The 26,928-nt window shown below is 43.9% G+C and overlaps 2 protein-coding genes across 4 annotated transcripts in view; one reads left to right on the top strand and one right to left on the bottom strand.

Moving 5' to 3' along the window:
- Positions 1–26,928, bottom strand: part of LOC127009293 (uncharacterized) — a 65,544-nt gene that overhangs the window by 13,184 nt on the left and 25,432 nt on the right. The window contains exons 1-2 of one of the 3 annotated variants that reach the window (XM_050882240.1): positions 14,325–14,471; positions 10,633–11,120 (exon numbers count right to left, since the gene is read on the bottom strand). In XM_050882240.1, coding sequence (XP_050738197.1) covers positions 10,633–10,702 — 70 coding nt within the window. In that variant the 5' untranslated portion in view covers positions 10,703–11,120; positions 14,325–14,471. Of the gene's footprint in view, positions 1–10,632; positions 11,121–14,061; positions 14,144–14,324; positions 14,472–26,928 lie in introns of those variants that run through there. The other 2 variants (XM_050882239.1, XM_050882241.1) reach the window with 2 other exon arrangements.
- Positions 16,343–25,618, top strand: LOC127009291 (mediator of RNA polymerase II transcription subunit 17-like). The gene is made up of 8 exons (XM_050882238.1): positions 16,343–16,480; positions 18,046–18,210; positions 19,778–19,919; positions 20,814–21,017; positions 21,511–21,691; positions 22,168–22,414; positions 22,956–23,247; positions 23,518–25,618. The coding sequence occupies exons 1-8, from the start codon at positions 16,359–16,361 to the stop codon at positions 24,202–24,204; spliced, it is 2,040 nt and encodes a 679-aa protein (XP_050738195.1). The 5' UTR covers positions 16,343–16,358; the 3' UTR covers positions 24,205–25,618.

Raw genomic sequence — 26,928 nt, 5'->3', positions numbered from 1 at the left:
AGATAGATGGATGGCTAGCTAGATAAACATAGATAAAGACAGATAGACTGAAAAAAAAATTTTAAAAACTGAAAAAACCGTCCTGAAAAAAAAAAATATATATAGATTGATAGATATACGTAGGTTGATAGATAGATGGATAAACAGATACAGATAAACAAAGGTAAAGAGAGGAAACTAAACCAAAAGCTGAATCGTTACACACGGCACTCTTGCCTTGCCTTGTCCGTGCCTTGTAACACCTGTTCCCGCGCATTAATGAGGCGGGAGTGAGTCAGGTGTGGGAGGAGTGCATGGAGGCGTGTGAGAGGAAGGAAGGTTCGGGATGGGTGTGGGAACGAGACGGAAAAGAAAGATGACAAAGGAACCACGGAAGAAAAAGCAGGTGCAGGAGGAGGAAGAAAGGATAAGGGAGCGTTGATGAATGGGAAGGAGTGAAGGAAAGTGGAGGAGGGAGAAAGGGGGGGAAAGTGCAGGTGACAGAAGAGGGGTGAAGGGGAGTGGTGAGGGAGGATTAAAGGGAAGTGGAGGGGAAGGGTGGAAGGGGTGAAGGGAAGTGGAGAGAGAGAGGGGTAAAGGGGAATGGTGAGGGAGGAGTGAAGGGAAGTGGAGGGGAAGGGTGGAAGGGGTGAAGGGATGTGGAGAGAGAGAGAGAGGGGTAAAGGGAACTGGTAAGGGAGGATTGAAGGGGAGGGGAAGGGTGGAAGGGGTGAAGGTAAGTGGAGAGAGAGGGGTATAAAGGGGAATGGTGAGGGAGGACTGAAGGGAAGTGGGAGGGGAGACTAAGGGGGGGGGTGAGTGCAGGTGACATGAGAGACGTGAAGGGAAGTAAAGGGTGAAGGGGGGGGGGGGATGGGAAGTAGAGGGGAAGGAAGGGAAGGTGCAGGTGACAGGAGAGAGGTGAAGGAGTGCGTCAATAAGGTTCGTCAATAATAGTCCCTTCCCTTCATAGCCTTGGCGAGGACATCAAGGTAAGCTGAGAGGACCTTGATGTAGTGCGCGGCGTGTGTGTGTGTGTGTGTGTGTGTGTGTGTGTGTGTGTGTGTGTGTGTGTGTGTGTGTGTTTATATGCATCCCAGGGCCCCGAAACTTACCTGGCACAACGTCATTACCTGCTGCCACAAGTACTACCTGTCTATACCTGTAATTTCGATCTGCTGACACCTGGCAAAAGGCATATACTCCTGGCCCCTCCCACCGCATGCACCACAACAACAACCACCACCACAGCCACCACCTCCCTGTATCTATTTACATATATTACTAACACGACATATTTTTTTTACGGCACGGGAGACAATTCAAGGGCAAAAAAAAAAAAAAATAATAATAATAATAATAATAAAAAAATAAAATAAAAATAATAATAATAATAATAATAAAAGTCCCCTAGATGCTGCTCCGAACAATAGATTAAAAGAACGAGAGGTCAAAAGAGGTCAATTTCGGGAGGAGAGGTGTCTTGATACTCTCTCTCCTCTTGAACGTAGGCCTACATATACTACTGACATACTAGGCCTTCCGAAATTGACCTCTCTTTTGGTAAGGTTAGGTTAGGTCTTGGTACTCTCAATTTGGATGTATACTGCCAAAACATAGGCCTACATATATTCCTAACACATCCTATAGGCCTTCAGAAATTGACCTCTCTTTTAGGTTAGGTTAGGTTGGGTCTTAATACTCTCAATTTGAATGTATACTACCAAAACAAAGGCCTACATATATTCCTAACACATCATATAGGCCTTCAGAAATTGACCTCTCTTTTAGGTTAGGTTAGGTTAGGTCTTGATACTCTCAATTTGAATGTATACTACCAAAACGTAGGCCTACAGATATTACTGACATACTAGGCCTTCCGAAATTGACCTCTCTTTTGGTTAGGTTAGGTTAGGTTAGGTTTTGATACTCTTAATTTGAATGTATACTACCAAAACGTAGGCCTACATATATCATTAATACACTGGGCCCTTTGAAATTGACCTCTCTTTTGGTTAGGTTAGGTTTTGATACTCTTAATTTGAATGTATACTACCAAAACGAAGGCCTACATATATCATTAATACACTGGGCCCTTTGAAATTGACCTCTCTTTTGGTTAAGTTAGGTTTTGATACTCTCAATTTGAATGTATACTACCAAAACGAAGGCCTACATATATCACTAATACACTGGGCCCTTTGAAACTGACCGCTCTTTTGGTTAAGTTAAGTTTTGATACTCTCAACTTGGATGTATACTACCAAAACGTAGGCCTACATATATTACTAACACACTAGGCCTTCCGAAATTGACCTCTCTTTTGGCTACTCATCTCTAACTTCTTTTACATGAGCAGTGCATAGCAGTTCTTTTTTTATTTACTTTTTCCCTTGAGCTACTTCCTTCGCTGTAAGAATAAATAAATAAATAAAAAATAACATGTATACCACCAACTCAAAAACACAACAAACAAAACAATCTAACAGTAGTAAGTAGCGGTCATTTTTCATTATTTTTTTAAGCCCTTGATCTGTTTCCTTTTCTGTAAAAAAAAAATATATATATACCAACAACACAACGAACACTATAGGCTAAAAGCAACACCAGGCATCGCGACCACAAAAGAGGCCTCGGCAACAGTAGGTAACCATCCGACATGTGTTCTCTCACAGGTCAATAGGTATACCAACACTAATTAACATGGACGCCACGCCAGCACCACTAAAACGGGACCCCACACGCACACGGCTGCCAGACAACACACACACACACACACACACACACACACACACACCACAGCCAGCCGCGTGGAAACCTATAATAAAAAGCCTCCTCCCATAAGCCTACTTTTGTTAGTCGGTCACCAAACAGCCATCAACGGGCCACTGATTAGACCTATTAAATTGTAGTCGGTATTCTAAGACGCTATCAACTCCCATATCAGTTATTTCTACAGGCTAAAAAAGAGGTCAAATCCGTTCTCATGAGTGTTTTTTTCACGTGCATGGTAAGACGCTTTCGGCTCCCATATCGGTTATTTCTTAAGTCCAAAAAAGAGGTTAAATCCGTTCTCATGAGTGTTTTATTTTTTCACGTGCATGGTAAGACGCTTTCGACTCCCATATCAGTTATTTCTACAGGCTAAAAAAGAGGTAAAATGCGTTCTCGTGAGTGCTTTTTTTCACGTGCATGGTACTAACTACTAACCTTCGAACCTCCCGGAAAACCACAGGGAAAGAATATATAAAGATCGAAACAACTGTGAAAGTATAGTCATGAGATATGTGTTTTGTTGTTGGTCAAGGTCTACGCTCACAGCTGTACTTATTTCAATATAGAAGACGAAGTTAGTTATGGCATGGCTTGGAGATAAAGTCATATAAGCTATACATATCCAAATCTTCAACACTACGGTACAAGTTTACCGAGGACGCAGATGACTGGTATTAATGAGTGTCTTGAAGATGATGTTAAACGCTATACGATTAATTCATACTCCAGGATTGTCCTTCATCTACTAACCTTCGAACCTCCCGGAAAACCACAGGGAAAGAATATATAAAGATCGAAACAACTGTGAAAGTATAGCCATGAGATATGTGTTTTGTTGTTGGTCAAGGTCTACGCTCACAGCTGTACTTATTTCAACTTAGAAGGCGTAGTTAGTTTTGGCATGGCTTGGAGATAAAGTCATATAAGCTATACATATCCAAATCTTCAACACCACGGTTCAAATTTACCGAGGACGCAGATGACTGGAATTAATGAGTGTCTTGAAGATAATATTAAACGCTACGATTACTTCATACTCCAGGAGGCGGATCTGTGACGACTGACGAGAACATAGTGCACCCTCCATTCAAAGTCTATCGTCTCTAGCATTCCTTCTCTCATCCTGTTCACTGCCCCGCACTGTCCTACACTCCCCCAGCTCTTTATAGCCACGCCAGCTGATGTTTCCCACCGTAATGTGATAACGAAGTGGTCCGCCTCGCCTGCCTGCCGTCCAAGCCATCCAGCAAACCATACACTTCCATACAAGATCCTCCCCCACGCACGGACAATATTACTTTCAGAGTGGAACGTGTGTGTGTGTGTGTGTGTGTGTGTGTGTGTGTGTGTGTGTGGCGGTGGAGGAGGTGGAGCGGCACGAGCGACTGCATGGATATCCTCGCCACCCTGATCGTCAACACTCCAAGAAAGGCGACCATGCAACTAAACTGACCATATATTTATCCCCTGAACAGTAGGCTGACCAGTATGTCCTCCGTCTCGTTAGCTTTTTCTCTCTATTGATGGCCCGCGTCCCTGTATAGTAGTAGCTTTTGCCGCTTGTCACCGCTCATTTTAAAGACAGTGTAAGTTGGACATTAGTAAAAGTACACGCCTTTCTCCCCTGATTCGACCGCTCTGCACACGACTTTCCACTTGTTTCACACCTTTTCCCACCAGTTTCACGCAAGTTTAAGCAACCTCACTCCTCAAGTCTTTTCCCACCATTCTCATACAAACTTAAGCACCTTCGCTCCTCAGGTCTTTCACACTTTTTTCCATCGCGCTCGAGTAAATGCATCTTCTCGCCCCTTTGTCTTCGTGTTCTGCCTTAGATATCATGCATTCATTTTCTTCCCTTCCCTTCCCCTTCTGTCTCTCTCCGGCATATGACCACAGATGTTGCGCCGACTAAACGAAACTTTCCAACTTTCTCTTCCCTTCCCTTCCCCTTCTGTCTCTCTCCGGCATATGACCACAGATGTTGCGCCGACTAAACGAAACTTTCCAACTTTCTCTTCCTTCCCTTCCCCTTCTGTCTCTCTCCGGCATATGACTACAGATGTTGCGCCGACTAAACGAAACTTTCCAACTTTCTCTTTTGTCTCTCTCCGGCATATGACCACAGATGTTGCGCCGACTAAACGAAACTTTCCACCTTTCTCTTCCCTTCCCTTCCCCTCTGTCTCTCTCCGGCATATGTCCACAGATGTTGCGCCGACTAAACGAAACTTTCCAACTTTTGCATTCATTCTCTTCTTTTTTTCTTTAATGGTTACAGGTTTACATAGAATATCATATCACTTTATAATGTTTTCTTTTTAATTTTCTTCCTTTAAACCAGCCTTTATTTTTCTTTCTTTCCTGGTACACTGAACTTGACCCCCTGCCTAAGATATCGTGCATGCATTTTCCTTTTTAGCGGGTACAGAAATCAACGTTGCCAGATTGTCGTACTCTGCTTCTTATGTTTCCCGATTTCCGACCCAAAAACTGCTTCCTCGATCCCAATAACTGCCTTCATATATAGTTATCGTTAAAATGGTTAATTATTGGTGTCTTGGCAATAGCTATGGCTCAGAAACCGGTTAATACGAGGCTCTGAGTACGATAATCTGGAAACAGTGGTAGACAGTTCAAGGGCGTAAAAAAGAAAAAGAAAACGATATTAAAAAAAAGCCCGCTACTTAATAAACAGGAAGAATATCAGATCACTCTACGATGTTTTTTTATTCTATTTTCTTCCCATTTTTTTAGAAGCAGATCCTAGTTTTTTTTTTCTTTTTCGTTGGTGAATGATAAAAAAAGCCTTCTGCTAGTCATCGTTAAAACCTTGAGATCAAATATACGAGGACTAAGGAACCATATTGAGGAAAAGAGGGCAAGGTCCGAAACATGCACTGCCAAATTACCGCCATTATCTGACCCTTTGTGAAATAGTTAAACAGGCCTCTCGTTTTTTTTTTTTTTTTTTTTTTTTTGCCGGAGCAGCGTCAAGTTGTCTTTTTATTTTTATTTTTACAGCTAAAGAAACAGCTCAAGGGCAATAACAACAACAAAAAGGTGTAAAAAAAGCCCGCTAATTGCTGTTTTGTTGTTTGTTTTGCTCTTGAATTGCCTCCCTCCCTGCAAAAAAAAAAAAAATAAATAAATAAATAAATAAATAAAATAAATAAATAAAAAAATAAAAAATTCCCGAAGAACGCTACAACACGGCCTCTGAAACACATAATAGTGAGGCAAAAAAGGAACTTCCCCCTGCGACTGCCAACAACCCGCTTCCTTCAGATTCCCTTCATTGAGGAGTAACAGCAATGGCGTGATGGATTTTCAAGGCCGCCGCTTCGAAGTCTTTGCCGCACGCTATACACCACTCCTATCCGTCACAAAGAACACGCTATCTCTCTCTCTCTCTCTCTCTCTCTCTCTCTTCTAATTTCATCGTTTCCTTTCCTTTTTTCACATTTTGTCATTCCGTTTATCCATTTCTCTCACATTTCTTATTCTTGTTTTTGTTTTTCTCTCATTTTTGCTCCTTTTCCCTCTTTTCTCTCTCTCTCTCTCTCTCTCTCTCTCTCTCTCTCTCTCTCTCTCTCTCTCTCTCTCTCTCTCTCTCTCTCTCTCTCTAATATATTTTCTCTCACGCGCGTTGATCGTTCTTTCTTGACAGCGACTTCTCCTTTCTTATCAAATAACCACTACATCTTCTACTCTTATACCATTACAAAATAAATACAGCTACAAGTACAACTATTACACTACATACCTAGAACCAAAACAACTACAATACAACTACCAATATAACTACTAACACAGCTACAACACTGCAATACAACTACCACGCAGCACACCTACACCAGTCGCTAATATGCCAATGATTATATCCATCCACTGTACTCATTATAATCACCCTCACCACCTTTACCGTCACTAACGTCTCAAGAGCTTGTTACAATGACCAAGGTGTTAATATCATCACCTCAACACTTCGAGAACTAGCATATCACCACCTCAGCAATACTCCCAAAAGTAAAACACCACCAGTATAGAGTCTCACAGGCAAACACTGCAGCACCCTCTCTCTCTAGTTCCGCCCAGCTATTCTTCACGCCTAATACTCGTAAAAAATGAGAATGATTTAATGGTTATTCGTGTAATTTTTCCCGTGCTCTTCTCTCATGACCTTCACACACTCAAACACACACACAAAACGAATAAATAAATAAATAGAATAAAAATCTAACTAAATGTAAATTGCGTCTATCTAACTGTCTACCAATATGTTACTTTCTACCTATATATCTATCTAACCGACTACAAACTTCCTATTTACTTAACTAGCTATCTAACTACCTAAGCTATCTTACTATCAAAATTTTACTATCTACCTATATTTACTACCTCCCTAACTACCTGTGATCTTATGTATATCTATTTTGTGTCTTATCCACTAATCGACGTATCTGTTTACCTGTCTATCTCTGTCCATCTATCGTGTTACCCTCGGGGGCGCCGCGGGAGGGCAGGTAATGGGCAGCAAAGTGGCAGGTGAGGCTTACGAGGGTGAGCCCGAGGAGCCACTTAATTGAAGGTAAGTCTTTGTGCCCTTGTTTACACTCCCGAGGCGATGGGAGCGATGGGGGCGAGGGGGGGGGGTGAGGGATGGGGGCGGGGTAAGCGATGGGGGCGGGGGGAGCGATGGGGGTGGGGTGATCTCTCTCTCTCTCTCTCTCTCTCTCTCTCTCTCTCTCTCTCTCTCTCTCTCTCTCTCTCTCTCTCTCTCTCTCTCTCTCATCATTTTCTTTTACGTTTTGTCACTCTGTTTCCTTATTCCATATCCTGTTCTTGTTTAACGTCCCTCTCTCTCTCTCTCTCTCTCTCTCTCTCTCTCTCTCTCTCTCTCTCTCTCTCTCTCTCTCTCTCTCTCTCTCTCTCTCTCTCTCTCTCTCAAGACGTGATGGGAAAGACAATGGTGGACGTACTCGTTGTGAAGGCACGAAACCGATCATGAATATGCTTGGTCACACACACACACACACACACACACACACACACACACACACACACACACACACACACACACACACACACACACACACACACACACAGGCCGTTGAGACTTGCCTTCGCCACCTCCCCCCTATAAAAAAAGAGGTAAAAATGAGGAAGAGAAGAAGAATGATGAGGAAACCGGTAAGATGCAAGCGAGGTCAGTGAACGAGGCACAGGTAAGCACAGGTAAAGGTAAATAAAGGGAAAGTTGACCCGAGGAGAGAGAGAGAGAGAGAGAGAGAGAGAGAGAGAGAGAGAGAGAGAGAGAGAGAGAGAGAGAGAGAGAGAGAGAGAGAGAGAGAGAGAGAGAGAGAGAGAGAGAGAGAGAGAGAGAGAGAGAGAGAGAGAGAGAGAGAGAGAGAGAGAGAGAGAGAGAGAGAGACTGGGCCATATATCAACTCCCTTCACCAGTAATCGTTCCCTCCACCCTCTGTCGATCTCTCTCTCTCTCTCTCTCTCTCTCTCTCTCTCCCCCCTTTAGGGCGTGCCGTGGAAAGGAAGGTAGCGGGACGTGTGTGTGTCTGTGTGTGTGTGTGTGTGTGTGTGTGTGTGTGTGTGTGTGTGTGTGTGTGTGATCGCATGCAGAGTTGTTAAGGCCTTCGTCCTCTTCTTGCAACACTTCAAATGTTCTTCCCATCCCTCGGCAGCTCCTCCTCCTCTTCCTTCCTTCATTCTCTTCCCTTCCAGTCCCTAATGTTAGTCAATCTACCTCACCTATCTTCTGCCTTCTTTCTCTTTCTTCCTCAGCTTCTAATTCCATTCCTTCTTTTCTTTCTCCAGTAAAAAAATTCATATGTTTTATTTTTTCCAAGTGTCTTTCATCCTCCTTCCTTCTCTTCCTTTGTCATTCCTCATCTTCAAGCACTCCTCTCTTCCTTCTCCTCCTCCTCATCTTTCTTACCCCTCTTCTTCACTTCCCCAAACCTTTTCTTCTTCAGTTTCCTCCTCTCTCTTCCCTTTATATTGTTAGCTTATGTATTATTCTATCTCCTATCTCTCTTACGTGTTTATCTTATACATTATTCAGTCTCCTCCTATCTCTCTCTTCCATCTCCTATCTTCAAAGACTCTCCTCCTTCCCTCCTAGTGCTTCTCTTCACTTCGCCAACTTCACTCTTCTACGTACTTTCTCTCCTCTTCTCTCTACTTCCATCTCTAACATACAATCTTTCCTAGTCTGCCTTCTCCTCCTCTTCCTCTTCCCCATCTTCATTCTGCATCCCTGTATTGTTGTTTATTCAAGTGTCTTCTATTCTTCTCTTTCTTTTCTCATTTTCATCCAACGCACAATCTTTCCCGGTTCCTTTCTCATTCTTCTCTTCCCTTCCTCAATTTCTCAACGCATTCTCTTCCTTTAGTTTATTCACCTTTGTTTCATCTATCCTTTTCTCTCCTCTTCTCTCTTCTTCCATCTCTATTAATCTCCCCTTCCTCGTCTCTTCAACTTCATATCCTGTTCTCTCCATTCCTCCCTCCCTCCTATAGTCCTAATCTTCACTTCCTCAATATCTCCATTTTACCTTCTTTCTCTCCTCTCCCATTTTCTACTTCCATCTCAGACACTTTTTTTCTGGTTTCTCCTTTTCCTTCATTCTCTTCCTCATTCCCTTACGCTGTTCAATTTTGCTTCATCTATTCCTTTCTCTCTCCACTCTTCATTCACCACGATTACTCTTCCCTTCCTCCGTCATCTCTCCACCTACCTCTCCTGTTCTCTTCATTCTTCATTCCCTCCTATGGCCCTATAATCTTCACTTCCTCAACTTATCCGTCTGTCTATCTCCATTCTTCTCCCTTCTTTCTCTCCTCTGCTCTCTTCTCCACTTGTATATCTTCCTTCATACATCTTCCTCACCCTTGCCTAATCTATCCCTTTTTCTCCTCTCCTCTCCTATCCCTTCTCTATTACTCTCCTCTCTCCTTCCTCCCTCATCTCTCCACCTTTCCTGTTCTCTCCACTTCTCCACTAACCCACTTCACCTCGATCTACTGTGAGACACACCTGCTCCTCCACTACCTCCTGCCCCTCCCAAACCTGCTTCCTATGCCGCCCCTCTTCCCTCCACCTCCTCCCCCTCCCCTTCCTCCACCTCCTGTCACCCCCCCGGAAAACAGTATACGTACATTACATTGTTGCCATGGCGGAGGGATTGAGGGGGTGAGTGGGTGAGGGGGGGCGTGTCAGGAGGAGAAGGGACAGGAAGGCTTCTGGCTATACCATCTGTCTGTTTGTCTGTATGTCTTTTGCATGCACGTCTGCTTGTCCACGTACACACACACACACACACACACACACACACACGCACATGCTCTCTCTCTCTCTCTCTCTCTCTCTCTCTCTCTCTCTCTCTCTCTCTCTCTCTCTCTCTCTCTCTCTCTCTCTCTCTCTCTCTCTCTCTCTCTCGACAGGTGTGCAGCAAAGGTATGCAGGTGTTAAAGGTAATGAGCAATGATGAGGCACCGTAGAGGGTTTGCCAGTCACCACACACGCAATAAAAAAATAAAAACATCGGCGAGGCAAACACCAACACATGTATGAAGGTAAGCAAATGATGAACAAAAACGAAGAAGGAAAGTCGTGGATGAAAAAGAATTAATTGAAACGAAAGAGATTACCAACAACAAGGGTAACACAAATAATATGAAGATACTAAGTAAATACTGAACAAAAAACGAGGAAAAAAGTCGTAGAGAAAAGAATAAATTAAAACCAACATCAACAACCATTCCCACTACTACAACAACAACTACTACTACTACTACTACTAATAATAATAATAATAATAATAATAATAATAACAATAAGGGTAGATGTGTGTTCCTTACCAGCGCGGGGGAGGAGGAGGGCCGCCAGCAGACACGCGAAGAGGGGGGCGGGGCCGAGGGGGACTCCCATGGCGAACACGTAATGGAGCGCCTCCCTTCAGTTCATCCGGGGCTTGTATTAGTTCCGCCGCCGCGCGTGGGTCACCAGCTTCCAGCACACACTTTATAAGCTTCACTATTTACTCATTCAATGCCTCACTCCGTTTATTTTTTGTGTATTTCAGTAGTTTATTCCGCTATTCCACCCTCGCTTCTCGTCCACGCTTTATATTGCTTCCTTTGGTTTCCTTCATCGCTTCGTTCACCTCCCGTCAGTTAGGCCTTCGTCAGTGCCCCCAGCGGTATGTCCTCTCCGTGAACTTGGCTGGTCCCGTTATACGCTCCTTGCTACTTCTACTCGCTGCCCGCCGTCTGTTGCTGCTGCTGCCTCGTGGCCTCCTCCGTATTGCTCAGCGGGGCGCGTCTCTCCCCTGCAGCGACTCGATCACCTGCGGGAAAGGGCCAACGAGAATGATGCTTACGTGAATACGGCATCACGCACACGAACGCTCGCTTAACCTATACCTCGCCCACTACACCTGAAACGTCAAACTGTTTTTTTTTTTTTTGCGGGATAGGGGGGTGGGGGGGTCAGTAAGGGGGACATCTTAAGGACACAAACAAAAGAAAACAAAACAAAAAATGACTAAATATAAATCACAAAAAAAGTTCGCTGTATACCCACTTTTTGTTCTACGAGGGAGGCAACTCAAGGACACACACACACACACACACACACACACACACACACACACACACACAAGAAACATACAAAGACGCCAACTGTATCCACTTATCAAACATCCTCCATCGTTGATTATCTCGCTGGGTGATAAATTAAGCCAACGTGAATATGAGCTTCGTTGAGGGACCAGACGCATCCTTTCCCTTCCCTTCCCCTCACCTGGGCTGGGCCGGGAACAAGCCTGATGCCGGAGGGGAAGTTCACAGGCACAATGTACATAGGGCTTATTACGTACTGCCTAATTACCGGATATTGATTTGGGTCCTGAATAATTGGGGGAGGGGGGCGTGTGATGGGTGCCGCGGGGGGGGAGGGGGGGGAGGGGGAGGGCGAGGGCGATGAGGGACAGATACGGTAACCCGACGCCTCGCCCCTCTGGCAACGCTGTATACCTTAATATTTAATCCCACCCGTCGCCTGAGGACACGTTGAGCCTACGGTTGTGTTGCTTGCGAGACAATGGAAGGGTCAGGGGGCACGGGGTTCTTTGGGAGGCTCAGTTGTATATCGAAGCGCCTCATTGTTTTTATCCCCGTTGAGCAATGCATGACTAAGATGATTCAAAGGTTGAAAAACTTGCCATACGAGGAAATACTCAGTTAAACTAACATTCTCTAGAAAGGCGAAGGGTGCGTGGAGACATGATCGAGGTTTATAAATGGATGAAGGACTTTAATAAGGGGGATATTCATAATCTTTTTTTGGTAAGAGAACCGGGTAGGACACGAAGTAATGGGTTTAAACTGGATAAATTCAGATTCAACAGGGACATAGGCAAAAATTGGTTTACTAACAGGGTGGTGGATGAGTGGAATAGGCTTAGCAGTCATGTGGTGAGTGCCAATACAATTGTCACATTCAAAAATAGATTAGATAAATTCATGGACAGCGATATTAGGTGGGGTTAGATACACGGGAGCTTAGGGTCAAAGGAGCTGCCTTGTACAGACCTACCGGCCTCGTGCAGACTCCTACGTTCTTATGTTTTTATGTTCTTATGACTCAATCAGGCAGGAGAATGTCAAGAGTGTTGGAATAAACCAGGAAGACACGTGAGGCAATAATAGGGGAGAAAGATGGACCTGAGAGAAGCATTGGGTGAACTGAAAGACATGTGGAGAAGACTGTTGTGGGTGCAGACCAGATAAAGACTTGGGAGCATTTATATTTAGAGGGTTAAAAAGGCAGGACGTGTGATGCATATGTGTGAACTAACAGGGTAATGGACACGACTATTGTGGGCGCGTAAGCCAGATACAGACTTAGTAGCAGACAGATTTGAAGGGTTAACAGAAGCAAGACTTGTGATGCATATAAGTGAAGTAATAAGGCAGTGGAGAATATTTTGGAGGCCCAGGTGATAAAAAGACGTGAGAGCAGTTACTTTGAGGATTGAAAGATTGAAAGAAACAGCAAGAAATCAACACTGTGTCAGGAAAAGAAATACCAGACTGAGAGGATTACTTTAGACTGAACTATGCAATGAAGAACATACACACGAAAGAAATGACAGCATGATAAGACTTTTAGATTCCGAAACCCAGAGAGAAAGAGAGAGAGACAAACAAACACACAAAAAAATAGAAGTTTGGGTAAATAATACAACCAAAAAAAAGGACTAACAAGGAAGGGTAAAAGGATATATGGGGAGGTAAAATTCAATTATTCATCAAATGGATAAGGGGAGGGGCCGAGAGAGGGGAGAGGGAGGGAAAGATACGGGGAGGGCGGGGAGAGGGAAGGAAGGATGCACGTGAACGAGTCATTACGAGAAGGAGGGACGTCAGGGAGGGCGAGGGGAGAGAAGGTAAATGGGGCTTCTTTTTTTTCCCTAAACTGATTGAAAAACCTTATTTGCTGATGGGGAGAGAGAGAGAGAGAGAGAGAGAGAGAGAGAGAGAGAGAGAGAGAGAGAGAGAGAGAGAGAATAGAAAAGGCGTTCACGTGATGAGAGAGAGAGAGAGAGAGAGAGAGAGAGAGAGAGAGAGAGAGAGAGAGAGAGAGAGAGAGAGAGAGAGAGAGAGAGAGAGAGAGTGTGGAGGATGTTACATGACACCAGATACATCCAGCAGGAGTGAAAAATGAGATGCAAAAATAATAATGAAAAAATGAAATAAATCCTTTCTCCTCGGCCACGCCCAGCCCCGAACACCAACAAGCACATACGCAAGACACACGTGACACTGAAGGCAAGGATCTCACGGCAAACCAATCTTATCATCGAAGGTGGACTGCAGTGTATTATAAGATCACTAAAATACCACAGTTCAAGAGCAAACTTTTATTTTCCTCGGGAGAGTGTAAAGTTACGAAGGTGTTTATCCGATGTTGGGTTCGGTTCGCGTCTCTGTCACCGTCCATGCCGTCTGACTTTTCCGATGCGTGGGAAGATTAGAACAGCACCAAGCTAATGTATCATCACCCCAAAGTGTTGCACCAGTTGAAAAGACGAGTCCCCCAACAACGTAAACACTCCCAGGTTTTGCGATCACTTTACACACGGACAAAAAAAAGCGCAACTTGTGATTGTGTTGATTGACAGTCTTGTTTCCTCACTTATAACAGTTGCGACAGTGACATGTCTTCAGGTAACACAGGTAATGGAGATGAAGCACAAAGGTGAGCACAACATAACTACGCAGTACCTGACTGACACACGCTCCGTAACACCTGTGTTTGGCAACTGAGTCTGACGCGAGAGACGGGCCGACCCCGTGACGCCTTACCTGCCCGCGCGGTTGCCACTTCCCCCATTAACACATCACCATTTTCACTTTAACACAACATAAAAACTCCAGCAGTACCCCTGAGGCATGACATTCCCCCGCCTTCATCTATCCTAACGGCACACTAGATGTATCCAGTTATAACAAAAAGGCCGAGTAGGTGCAGAATTTATCCCAGGCACCTTTTGCTTTTCAAAACAGGTTGCTTTCAAAAGTCTTCGGCTGTTTCGCGTGTCACTTCCTCTCTGCCGCAGCTGTAGCGACTCAGCGGGTGTGCGGAGCAGTCGAGGGCCCAGCCTGAACGCCCATACTGATGCGGAGACAACGCCGCGGCCATGGTGACGCAAGGGGCGGCCGCGGCAGTGAAAGTGGTCACTGGGGCACCAAGTACCAAGGACAGGCCAGCGCCGCGCCGCCAGAGAAATCAATGCTCTCCAAAACACAATCTCGCGTCATTCGTGAAGAAGTATACTACATATAATTGTTCAGTTCGTTGACGTCATGTCGAGTTGATATCTCGAGGCGGGGATTGGGGGAGGGAGGCAGACCATGGCATCTGCATACAAGTCTCGCGTCGCCGCGCCCTTACGACACATTTCAATGCAGCACGAAAATCTCCCACCACGTGCTGCCTACTGATGTCAGATATTCCATGGCCAAACCCATATCCTTGTCTTTCCCTCCATAGGGTGCATGTTCAGGGGTAGGGCTTTCACCGTCCAAGGCGGGTGTCTTATTGGTGTGCCGTGCTGGCGGTGAGAGGCGGTGACTCTCACAGCCATGAATTCTGCACCACTGCACCCCCACAGTGCTGCGATGAATACCACGTGACGAGCGCCGGACATTTAGATTATTTTTAAAAGGTACTACATCGTCTACATGGTCCTCAGAAGGCCAATGATGTTTTATTTTTCATTTATGACAGACGTTCTTATGAAAGCAGACACTAGGAGAAAATACACAAATAAATAATCAAATAAATAAATAAACAAATATTACCCACACTAGTTTTCTACAAATGGCACCAATTCAAACATCTGCAAGAATATAACACAGCTTGTGAGTGGGTGCCAAACACATGGCCGGTGGTCCTGGGTTACAGCGTACACCAGTCAGTGGTAGTTGTAACACACGCTGGGCTAATAAAGTTGTAATGATTAGAGAGAAAAAAATAAGAAACACTTCCTTCGGTATGCTTGAAAAGGTGTACTGGAAAAAGAACAATTGGGAAACATAATACAGATTACTGCAAGAATGTATTTCAAATTAAAGACAGTGACACCAGAAGGAACACAGGATGAAAATACTAGGTAGACCAAACTTAAATTAAATATCAGGAAACACCTTTTTAATCGTGTCGTGTTGTGAATGTAAGAACAATTATATGCCAGAAAGAAATGTGATGCCTTGAACGCAGTAAGGATTTGACACATGACAATCTCTCTCTCTCTCTCTCTCTCTCTCTCTCTCTCTCCCCTTCTTCTTCTTCTTACCTCTTCAATCAATAAAAAAAAACACAAAAAACAAACAAACTATCAATGACATGTTGCGTCGTAAATGTGTTAAAAACGATCCACCGGAAAATGTCAATGTTTCTAACGGTGAAAGAATTTGAAAGTCACATTAACACTATAACCTCTCTCTCTCTCTCTCTCTCTCTCTCTCTCTCTCTCTCGCACCCTACCCCATTTTTTACCTCCACAATCAATACAAATACAGCAAAGGTCAGACGCCGTTGCTGATGATGACGGTCGAGCTAGCCTTTGCAACGGCCTCCCCTTTGCTTACTTCCTCTTGTCTATTCTTAGGTGGTTGTAGGCCGCTAATTTTCCCTTTTTTTCCAGAACTCATACATAACCAACGTTGCCAGATTGTCGTACTCAGCCGCTTATATTTCCCGACTTCCTACCCCAAAAGTGTCTTCATTAAGTACTGCCTGGGGGTTGGGATGGCATATTCCTCCCTTCTCCTTTGTTGTTTACCTGCAGCAATAAACTATTAATCAATCAATCAATCAATAATAATCCAATAACGAAACTCATTTATAGTTATCGTTAAAAGTTAGATCCTGATGTCTCTTGGTAATAGTTATGCCTCAGAAACCGGCAAATACTAGGCTCTGAGTACGATAGCCTGGCAACGGTGTACATAACCCGTTTCACTTCTTTTTGATAAATGTTGATAAGCGTGGTTTTGTGTGCCGTTGCTGAGACTGAATGATTGTTTACGTCCGGCCAGCGTTGCCTCGCCTCCCAGCCATGGCGGACCTGCGCTTGGAGGTGCCGGCGGAGAATGCCGTGCTGGAGGTGCTCTACGATGGCACGGAGCTCTACCAACAGTGAGTGGAGGGTGTCTTAGCCGTGCCTTGGTTTATAGGTACATAGGGTTTGGTGGGGCGGAGTATTTAGTGGGGTTGGGTACTCGCTTGTCAGGGGTGGGCTACTACTACTACTACTACTACTACTACTACTACTACTACTACTACTACTACTACTACTACTACTACTGTTGCTACTACTACTACTGGTGCTATCACAACCACCACTACCACAATTGCTTTACTGTTAATATTGCCGCTACCACCACCACCATTATTTTCCTATAACTACTATTGCTGTTGTGGATAGTGTTGAAGAGAGGGTAGCCACCTCTTGCTTTATTAATCCTCACATTGTGAATTTTTTTTTTTGGTCCCTGAATGCAGTGCAGTAATGAATGACTTCCAGAAAATAGAAGAGTGGGTCGAGGGGGGTGAAGGTAGGTTATGTTATGTCATTTGGTTAGGTTAGTTTAAATTTATTCGGAATGTAGTGTGGGCCGGCGGAACTACACAGTGGGGCGGGACAGGGTGGCAGCTGGGTTAGTAGGCTACCCTTTCCTCAACAATCCCCAATTTTTGCGTACTTATCATCACCGATAGCTGTTCACTGCAAATTCCTTGTTTCCAAGATATGAATAACAAACTAAATGGCAATAGGCTACTACTGTCCTTTGCAGCAACAGGTATTTTAGTTTTAGATGTGACAGGCTTCTGTTTTTAGGATTGGTTGGTTACTATTTGTTAAGTAAAGGTGGGATTATGTTAGTTAGTAAGCGTGGCGTGGCAGCGGACAAGTTCTGTGACTGCCTGCTCTTTTATCTTGAATTGGTATTATTCTATGATTTTGCCCAAGTTTCTTTAACCCCTTCACTCCGGCGACGGCGACCTCGGTGTCCTCTTTAAAACCTCTTAATCCTCTTCCATTTCCTCTTAATCCTCTTCTAAACCTCTTAAGAGGAAATGGAAGAGGATTAAGAGAAATTTAGAGGAGGAGTGAGAGGTTTAGAAGAGGATTAATACTCTTCCATTTCCTCTTGACCCTTTCCATACTGTGATGCCGACGTCTGCATCACGGATGAAAAAGGTTAAAGTCTCTTTGATTTCTCAATAGATTTTTAACCTCCTCCACCAAATTAGTATCCCATTGCCACTAGATTAGCAACGCTAATGCTACTTTTTAACACCAGAGGAAAAAGTCAAGGGCAAACAACAAAAACTATTGCTTCAATAAAGTAAATGTGGTAAAAAATCCTAAAAAAAATATATGCAACAAGACTGTGTGAGGGGTGGAAGCACTTGATTAATAAGCCACTGCCACCAATTAGTTGCCTGTTGAGCTGAATTAGTAATCTATCACCACTGAATTGTGCCTATCACTACCAAATTAATAACTTAACTCATTAACCCATTAACTTAAACCATCATCACTAAATAAGTTGCCTGTTGCCACTGAATTAGAAGCATATCTCTAAACTGGTAACTGGCCCATTAGTTGCAGCTCAACCTGCATGAAAATATTGAACACATACATGACTGCTGCACACTCCTTGGTAATATAATAACCTTGTCTCTACCCCTGCAAGGCCTCCGTCTATGTCGGAGAACCTCACTCAGCTGGCCAAGAAAATTGACTTTGCCACCGATGGGGAAGAGATGTCCACAGAGGAGAAGGAGGAGGAGGAGGAAGAGGAGAAGCAGCCATTTCAACAACCTCACTGGCCACTCGAGGAAGTCAGGAATAAAATAAGGTTAGTAGGAAGTGTTAATTTTACTATGAAAGATCTGATTACACATGCTGGAATGGATCCACTATTCTATCATGTGACACTAATTGTGCTATTTAATTTCATGATAATTGTGATACTATTGTTTTTGAAAATTAAGGGAGAGTTGGGGAGGGTGGTCAAGAAGGTTAGAGCATCAAGGTCTGGAAGTGGCGTGCTAGGGAAAGGCAGTTCAAACCCCAGTGCCGCTGCATGACATCAGGTAGGGCATCCATTCTTAAACCCTAAGCCACAACCCCCACATGAATACGTATTGGCTAAAACTGTCAGATATTGCAATTAGAGCTAGAGATCACTTTTTTATTTTTTAATTTTTTTATTTTTATTTTTATACTAATGTAGCTTCCTGTTCAGTAATATTCAGCACCCTTAACCCATTCGTGGTTACCTATGTTACAATGTGTGTACTACTACTCCCCCTGGTCATGAAAAATGGAAAACAAAATTTTTGGCCTAATGAACCCAAAAATATCTCCACATAAAGAAAATAACTTGGAAATTTCCTCCTTAACTTTTTTTAGATGCCCCGCCGGTATTTAACTGGCAGCTGTGGCGCGGCGCTGCCAGACGTAATCTCACCACTGAGATATTATTTTCAACTCTTTCTCTAACAATTGTTTTTCTTTTGCACAACACTACTTTCTTATAATATTGTATCACTATAAGAACACAAATAGTCTCAAAATAGTAATTATGAACAGGAAACATAAAAAGGAAATGTGGCATAACAATTGTTTCCTTTTGTACAACACTACATTCTTATGATAGTGTATGACAAAGCTATAAGAACACAATTTGTCTCAAAATAGGCTGGTAATTCTGATCAGGAAACATAAAAAGGAAATGTGGCATAACACGTGACCTACAGGATTGGCGGGAAGGCATCTGTCTGGCTGGAGTGAGACCATGGGCGGGTGGGTGAGTCACTCTTGGACGAGACGCATTGCTTTCATCTTCGCTTGATGAACTCCGACGTCTTGCCATCTTCGTTCTGCCACCACGTGGTGGATATAAACACCTAGAGGTGGAAGGAGGTGGAGAAGATAGTTGAATAGGTGATGGTCTAGAGCATGTGTTTGAGGAGTAGTCAGCTGCTGCTGTGTCTGCTGGATAATATTCAGATCCACTTGCTGATTGGCTTTCTTCACTTTCTTGAAAAACATAATCTTCATCTTTATTGCTATCATCTATTGTAGATTCACTGTCAGTATCACCCTCCTCTTCATTGAAATGAAGCAGAATTTGCTCATCAGTGAGAGCGCCGAGTCGACATCTACGTGCCATACTGTATAAGCATGCTCTGAACCAATAAAACTGCCGCGCATAAAGTCATCACTTGAGAAAAGATGCCTGACACTTCAATAAACGTAATTATAAACCGCTAGAGGCATTTCATTCACGTGGCAAAAAAAGAAAAAAAAAAAAAAAACGTCATATGACGTGGTTGATCAGAGGGAGTAACAACATTAACACGTCAGGTGACGTGGTTGACCACGAACGGGTTAAGTAACTTTATCACTCATCTTTACAGACAATCATTGACGGAAGTGTCTGTTCTCCATGACTTGCTGATGATAGTGAAGCAGAAGCCGCCACAGTACATGGTTCTGGACCCTGTGCAGGCCGAGGCACCAGAACCCAGGGCTTACATACAGTTCCTCTCTCTGAAGAAGGTGTGTTGTTCATTACCTTTGTTTGCTCTTACTAGACTTGTTCATGCTAGCTTGAATTATTTTTAGATTAATAATTTTGTTGCAGTACCATGATTACATAGCCCAATCAGTCAATCAATGAATGATTTTGCATATTTGTGTCCTCTCCCTCAGCAGGAATGATTAGTGTACAAAATGGAAGCAGTTGAACTTACAAAACCATAAAAAAGAAAAAGCAGGACATGAGAAAGTTCAGCATGATGAAAATCAGCAAAACACCATATTCAGGTTCTTGTGTAAAAACAATTATGAAGTAACTTGGTAAAGTAAGACAACAAAGAAACCAAATGATAAATGCATACAAGAGGACTACATTTATAAATATCATTAAAGATCTTTATGGTGAACTATATCATTCAGGCATTCACCTCGGAATAGAGTAAGAATAGCCATCAGCTGACCAGGATATGTGCAGTACATTCGTTAGGTAAGGAGAGCATGTGGTTTAACTATGAGATGCTATGAGTAGTAAAGTAATGTATTGAGGTTGTGGTATTGGTGTGAGAACGAGGGGTGTAGTGTGTGGAATGGGTATGGTAGACCAAAATCACCAAAATGGTTTGTACATATTGTGGGAATACAGGATGGTGATTTTGTGAAAGGATGTATAAGTCAAATAGGAAGGCAGTTTGGGAGACCACTGGTAAGGTGGATTGATACGACAGATTAAAACTTGAAGGGAAGAGGTGGAAGAAGGAGTGTAAATGCTGCAAAAAGGGAGTGTTTGAACAAAGAGAACTAGAGACTTCTGCCATGGTCACTTCCTCAAGAACTATAGAGAGCTAGCCAGACTCATGCTTACTGGACATAAAACCTACGAATTTTGAAATGCCTGACTTCCCTTCCCTTCTGCAGAGTCTACAGTCAGCCTCGTCCATACTCCTGACGGGAGCAGAGCGCCTCCGTGCCTCTCAAGCTGAAATGGGTCGTACCAATCGCCCGGTTCAGGACTTCCACATTGAGCTGTTACGCCTGCGGCAGAACTGGAGGCTCAAGAAAGTGGGGAACAACATAATTGGCGATCTGTCGTACCGCTCGGCCGGCTCCATGTTCAGACACGTAAGTGGTGGCTTGATTCATGAGTGCCAAATAGGCATTGCTGCCAAAATAATGTGCATCAGTCTTTGAGTGAATTTTCCATGCAGCGAGTCAACTCTTCTGCCCCATCAGTAAATCTCCCACTTCTTTCTCTCCTTCCACTGCCCTCCCCTGCTGGTTCATCCCCAACTCTCCTCCCCTCTCTTCCTTCTTCACCCTCCTTCCACTACCTCCCCTTTGCCAGTTCATCCCCAACTGCCCTCTCTCCCTTACACTCCTCCCCCTGTCAGTTCATCCCCAACTCCCCTCTATCTACACCTTCCACTCTCCACCTACTTCATCTGACTTTCTGTGCACAAAGGGACAGCAGAGACACAAGTTAAAGATGGAGCAATATTTTTTGTCTGGAACTCAACAGACTCCAAGAGATAGATGTCACCTTTGTGAATAACACCTGATCAAAAATCAATCATGTAGTTTCTGGCAGTGTTCTAATGAGTCAATTTCCTTTCAGACTGGAATCTTTGAAGTTTCCAAGGCTGACGAGGCATCAGGACCCAACGCCCTGGTCGGGGTTAGTGGCGGGACATCGCCTATTGCCACCATAACTACCAGGGGCCCCCAGTCCTCCCTCAGGGTCACTGTTCCCACAGAACTCACGGGCTCAGCTTACATCTTTGTGTGCATCAAGAAAGGTACCACTTGCTGTTTTAATCTCCGTGCTTTGAGACAGCTTCTCACATGTTTAGCTGCTGAGACGAGTTTTCCCTTTTTTCCCTGTGGCTGAGCAAAATCTCCCTTTCATTTAGGAGTTGCAATTCACATATGCCTGGCTCCCCAAGGTGACTAAATTATGAGAAAGACAAATACATCTTGGTAATATGCTGATCAGTGGACTAGTATGCAAGATTTGCAGTGTCACAGAGCTGCCAAATATTGCCCAGTTTATCAAAACAAAGATCAAACTTGCTACTCTACATTTGTTTCTGAAATGTCTTCAATATACATGTGATTTGTGTCAGAACCATATCAGATTGATAGAAAAATATGTAAATATTGCAAAGATCTGGTTTACACAAGGTTATAGAACTTTCATCTCTGTATGGCAACTCTTAGTTTGAGGATCACTTTTGTCATGCCTTTACTGTTACACTGTCTTGTCTCCCCACAGATGAGGAAGACATCTGTTCTGCACAGCTCACTAGCAGTGACTTTGTGGTTGGTGACACTCCATGGCAGCAGAAGCTGGAGAAGGCACAAAACGTACTTTTCTGCAAGGAACTCTTTAGTCAGCTGGCACGGGAGGCTGTCAAGCTCACACCCTCCATCCCTCACTTGGTGGTTGGCAACCAGATCACGGCAACCATCTTCCCCGGCATTCACTTACTCGTTGGGTTGTGCCACTCCGACGGCAAAAAGTGAGTCAAAAGGATTCACAATTTATTGTGACTTGAAAGAGGCGTCAGTCTAAATGTGGCAGCTCCTACGAATAAGATAATTACCATTTCCTTTCCTCATCCACAGGTCACTCAGTGATCTGCATTAATTCAGCAAAGGCTCTCAAGATATATGAAAAAACAGATAATGTGGAAGAAATTTTTCTAACTGACCTTTCCAGACAATCTGTTTTGCACACCTGACTTTCACTACCTTTTATACAGCCACAACAATGCAAATTAAGCTTTTCTTATTTCTATATATGGTAACTTTTTCATTTTAAGGGTGTGATTCAAGGATATGAAGTAGCTGGCTTTAGTTCTGCTATCTCCCAACTCCACCCACCTCCCCTCTCCACTAAAATACCATTTTCTTTTCGTTTTAGTTTCTACTGAAGTATTGTAACCATCAGAACCCTGGAACGTCCCCTCTCACAACAAACATTCTTCCTTGCTCTTTCTTTTATTGTTGTGTAATCTATCAGATTCAAATGTTTAAAAGTGTCTGTCTTTATCCCCCCAGCGCTGGGCACAAGGGCGGCGTGGGTGAGGGCTTCGTAGCAGCAGGGGTCACGGGAACAGGGGCGGGTGGAGGTGTGGGAGGCAGCACCATGGCCAGCAGCACCACAGGCGGAGGCTTGATGGGTGCCTCCAAGTATAAGCATGAACATGACCTGGAACACTCCCTCCACCAGCTGCTGCACCGCGTCTACCACAGCAGCTTCCAGCACCCCCTCCCCCACCCTGTCTACGCCTACATGGGCATGAGCAAGGGCAGGCGGGCAGCTGGTCCAGAAGGCACGGACAGAACACAGGTATGGATTATGACAGTGCTATGCCACCTAGGTGAAGCATGATTATGTTATAAGGGTGGGTGGATGAGTGGATTAGATGATGTAAGGGGTGGATTGATGAGTGAATGGGACATGGGGGGTGGATGGACAGATTGTAGATGAGATTCAATGGATATCACAGCCTTGAGAGGTCTGCTTTCACTAGAGATTGACTTTCACACAAGTATTTATGAGGTGCCTTTTTTCTGAGTCTGCACCTACACATTACTGAGCCTTGCCTTGTGTCCACAGCTGATGAACATGATGCGGGAGCAGACGCTTCTTGAGCAGATCATCCGGCAGGTGCAGCACAACTTCCTGCGCCTCAGGACCATGTACGTCATCGACCAGCTGGCGGCGGAATTCAAGGATCCACTCATCGTCTCCCACTGGAATGCCTTCAACTCCCCCACCCAGTCATGCGTCAAGATCAACATTGTGACGCAGGGCTATGACACAGCCTTGCGCACCAAACTGGTCATCCACATCTTCGAGAGAACGCTGAAGTGCATTTGCCGTGATGGGAAGATCATGACGATGTCCTTTGAGCCACAAGAGTTGAGGAATTTGATTCTCTGTCAGATCTCTCAGCATAACATGGCTGCTCTTCAGGGCCTGGCCAAGTACACTGGATGGACTGTGCTGTCATCCGAGCAGAACATCGGCACTGGCACCATTGAGCCATTAGGTAATGCCTCCACTGTTATGCTGGCATCTCCTTCCGGCAACAAGGTGATTGGGGTGCACTCCGGCCCCCACCAACGAGTGTCAGTGTTTGTCTCCTCATCACCACGGCCAGACTTCTACCCCTCCACGGTTGTGTCCGAGCAGCGGTGGGAACACTTAGGGTCTGTGTGGCAGGAGGTTCGGCATGACCGCATGGAGGGACGAAACTTCCTCAACAAGATGGAGCTCCTCATGTCAGCACTCACTGCCTAACTGACATTCTGCATGAATGACTTTTGATATTCAAAAGTATACCTTTGAGCAAGTGGACTGAGGGTGCCAAGTGCATAACACTAGGCTGAAAGCAAAAAGCCAGACATCCATTTGTGCATGATTCTGTCTGTCTGTATTTGATCTGGCACTGCAAGTTTCTTGGGCCAGGATCAAGGTACAGGTGTTTGGAGGCTTACTGGATGAAACGGTATGTACAGACTGTTCTTGCACATGGCAAGGATATAAAGCTCTTGGAAAATTTCTCATACATACCTGTGAAGAAGGACAAAATTTGGATCTTCAAGTAACTTGTGCTTCCTGTCATACTGTATGGCTGTGAGACAGGGACACTAAATAGTGACTTGAAGATGCAAATGAATACCCTTGGTAATAAGTGTCTCCACTGTATCATGGAGCATCACTGGATGATTTTGTGTAAAATTGACGATTACTCCGTGAGACTGAATTGAAGCCTTATTACCTGAATAGTTTGTGAATGCCAACCTCAGGTATATATATGGCCATGTGACACATGACCCAGAACTCAACCCTGCTCACTGGGTTGTATCTCTTGAGGCTTACTTGGTGTGAAATAAATACCTATATGGAGACATACTAGGAGAGTCCCACAAAAATAGTTTTATAGAGTGGGCAAGGTAACATGACCTCTGGCCCCTGTTGCTTGATTGATTGATTGTCTGTGTTCGTCTCATTTGTCTGTGGCATGGTCGTCAGACACCAGATCTGTTTCCATCATCATCTAAGATTTATCCCCAAGGATCACTAGGGGAAACTGGCCCTTGTCCGAGCTAAAACCTACTGAAATTTTTGGGCAGGGCATTATTACAGATAAGTGTAGCAATTACTGCCACAGCTGTAGTAGAGTCAGTGGATATTTCATTACTTTTTCCTATACACGACCACCTTGGTGTACATAGAACAGACAAAAGCCACAGTATATTATAGCCTCCACATCCCAGCAGTGATGAAGCAACTGGCTGTGGTGGTGATATGACCTGTTCCAGGGCAGGGGTGCCAAGAATCTTGTTGAACAGCCAAATTGCTTTTGCAATCTAACCTTTGTAAGGTACAATCAAGCAACCAAGTGAAGGTGACTTGACTGTAATGCTAGAAGAACTAAGATATTACAGGAACATCACAGGCCATAGGTCTCAAATGTTTGATTCTTCACAAATACAGATGTAGACATGCATCACAGACAAATGAAGGCCCAGCTTGAGTGTGTTGCTAGATAATAAACATGGCTGCAACTCCTGAAAGCTATCTAGAACTCACCTTGGCAGTTCTGAGTTGTTAATGTCATGGATGAAAATGTGGAAGGAGTATGTATTTCATAGGTGTGAAAATATTATTTTTTTATTAAACTGTTAAAGTACAAAGTGCTGTACAAAGATTAATATGTTTAAATAACACCCCAAAACCTCCAATGATTCCTACTAAGGCCTCAACAATAGTGTGTGTGTGTGTGTGTGTGTGTGCTTGCTTATAAGACATTCCACTATTTTCTTTTTGTGTATGATTGCAAAAAATGTTATTCATGACTGAAAAAAATATCATTAGCAAAGGAATATCACACTTTGTGGGATATATGGTACTGATGTTTTTGGGTGGACTAAAATGTTTAATAATAATATAATTTAATGTAATTATTTAATTATTACTTTTCAAAATCAATAACCTGTTCTCTTGCCCTCTCAATCACTGTTACTCTTGTCAATGGTTAATTTTCAACTTTCTCTTACACTGTCAAATTCAGTCTCAGAATCCTCTGCAGCATCCTTTTTTTTTTTTTTTTTTTTTTTTTTTTTTTTTTTTCCTGCAAACACTACCCATTGCAGATGAACCAAGGACTGCTTCATAACTCACTTTCTGCCCTTTGCCAAATCCCCAAAACTAGCTTTCACTTCTCTCATAAAACCATAAGGAGTCAGCAAGAGACCAGTAGGCCTTTACAAGATGGTTCCTATAAATTTAAATCCACTTAACCTATCCATGAATTTATCTAACCTTTTCTTGAATGTATCTTGTATTAGCACTTGCAACATGACTGCCAGGCCTGTTCCACTCTTCCACCACTTTATTGGTAAACTAGTTCTTGCCTATGTCTTTGCTGAATCTGAAATGATCCAGCTTGAAACCATTTTAACATGTCCTATTCTTTACCACCAGAACCTTATCAACATCATCATTATTGAAGCTTTTTCTATGTATAAACTTAGATTAAGTTTCCTTGCACCTTTTGCCTTTCTAGAGAATGCAAATTTAAATGTTTAAGCCCATCCTTTATAGCAAGTTTCGGTGCCTGTAAGTAATCTTCAATTGATTATGCTCCTTGTAATGAAACAAGTGCCTGGTATTGGTGGGGGGGGAGCCGCCACCGGATACCACATTCACGAGCGATGCGACCATGCGCAGTTATGGGATTTTTTTTCAAATAAGCACTTTCAGGGGCATTTTGAAGCCGATATAACAAACATTGGGAGGGCTACAGCCCCCTTGCGCCCCGAAATTGCGGCCCTGTATCCATCCCAACATTTCCTCGATGTGTCAGCATTTCTGCTGTTATGTCATGAATGCCAGCGAGGCAGGGAGCTGAGTGGGTACGGTGCTTGCCTCACGACCGAGGCGATTTCAATCCCAGCTCACGGCGACTTCTCGGTGAGACGCAGCGTCCATTCCCTTGTAACCCGCAGCGTTCGTTCC

This window comes from Eriocheir sinensis, chromosome 40 (genome assembly GCF_024679095.1).
Source record: "Eriocheir sinensis breed Jianghai 21 chromosome 40, ASM2467909v1, whole genome shotgun sequence".
Taxonomy (NCBI): domain Eukaryota; kingdom Metazoa; phylum Arthropoda; class Malacostraca; order Decapoda; family Varunidae; genus Eriocheir; species Eriocheir sinensis.
Note: the sequence above shows the minus strand (reverse complement) of the source record. Positions and strands in the feature narration are given on the sequence as shown.

Coding starts and splice junctions, on each gene's coding strand:
- LOC127009291 (XM_050882238.1), top strand. CDS start 16,359: ATGATTGTTTACGTCCGGCCAGCGTTGCCTCGCCTCCCAGCCATGGCG. Junction 16,481..18,045: donor GGCACGGAGCTCTACCAACA/GTGAGTGGAGGG, acceptor TACCCCTGCAAG/GCCTCCGTCTATGTCGGAGA. Junction 21,692..22,167: donor CTTTGTGTGCATCAAGAAAG/GTACCACTTGCT, acceptor GTCTCCCCACAG/ATGAGGAAGACATCTGTTCT.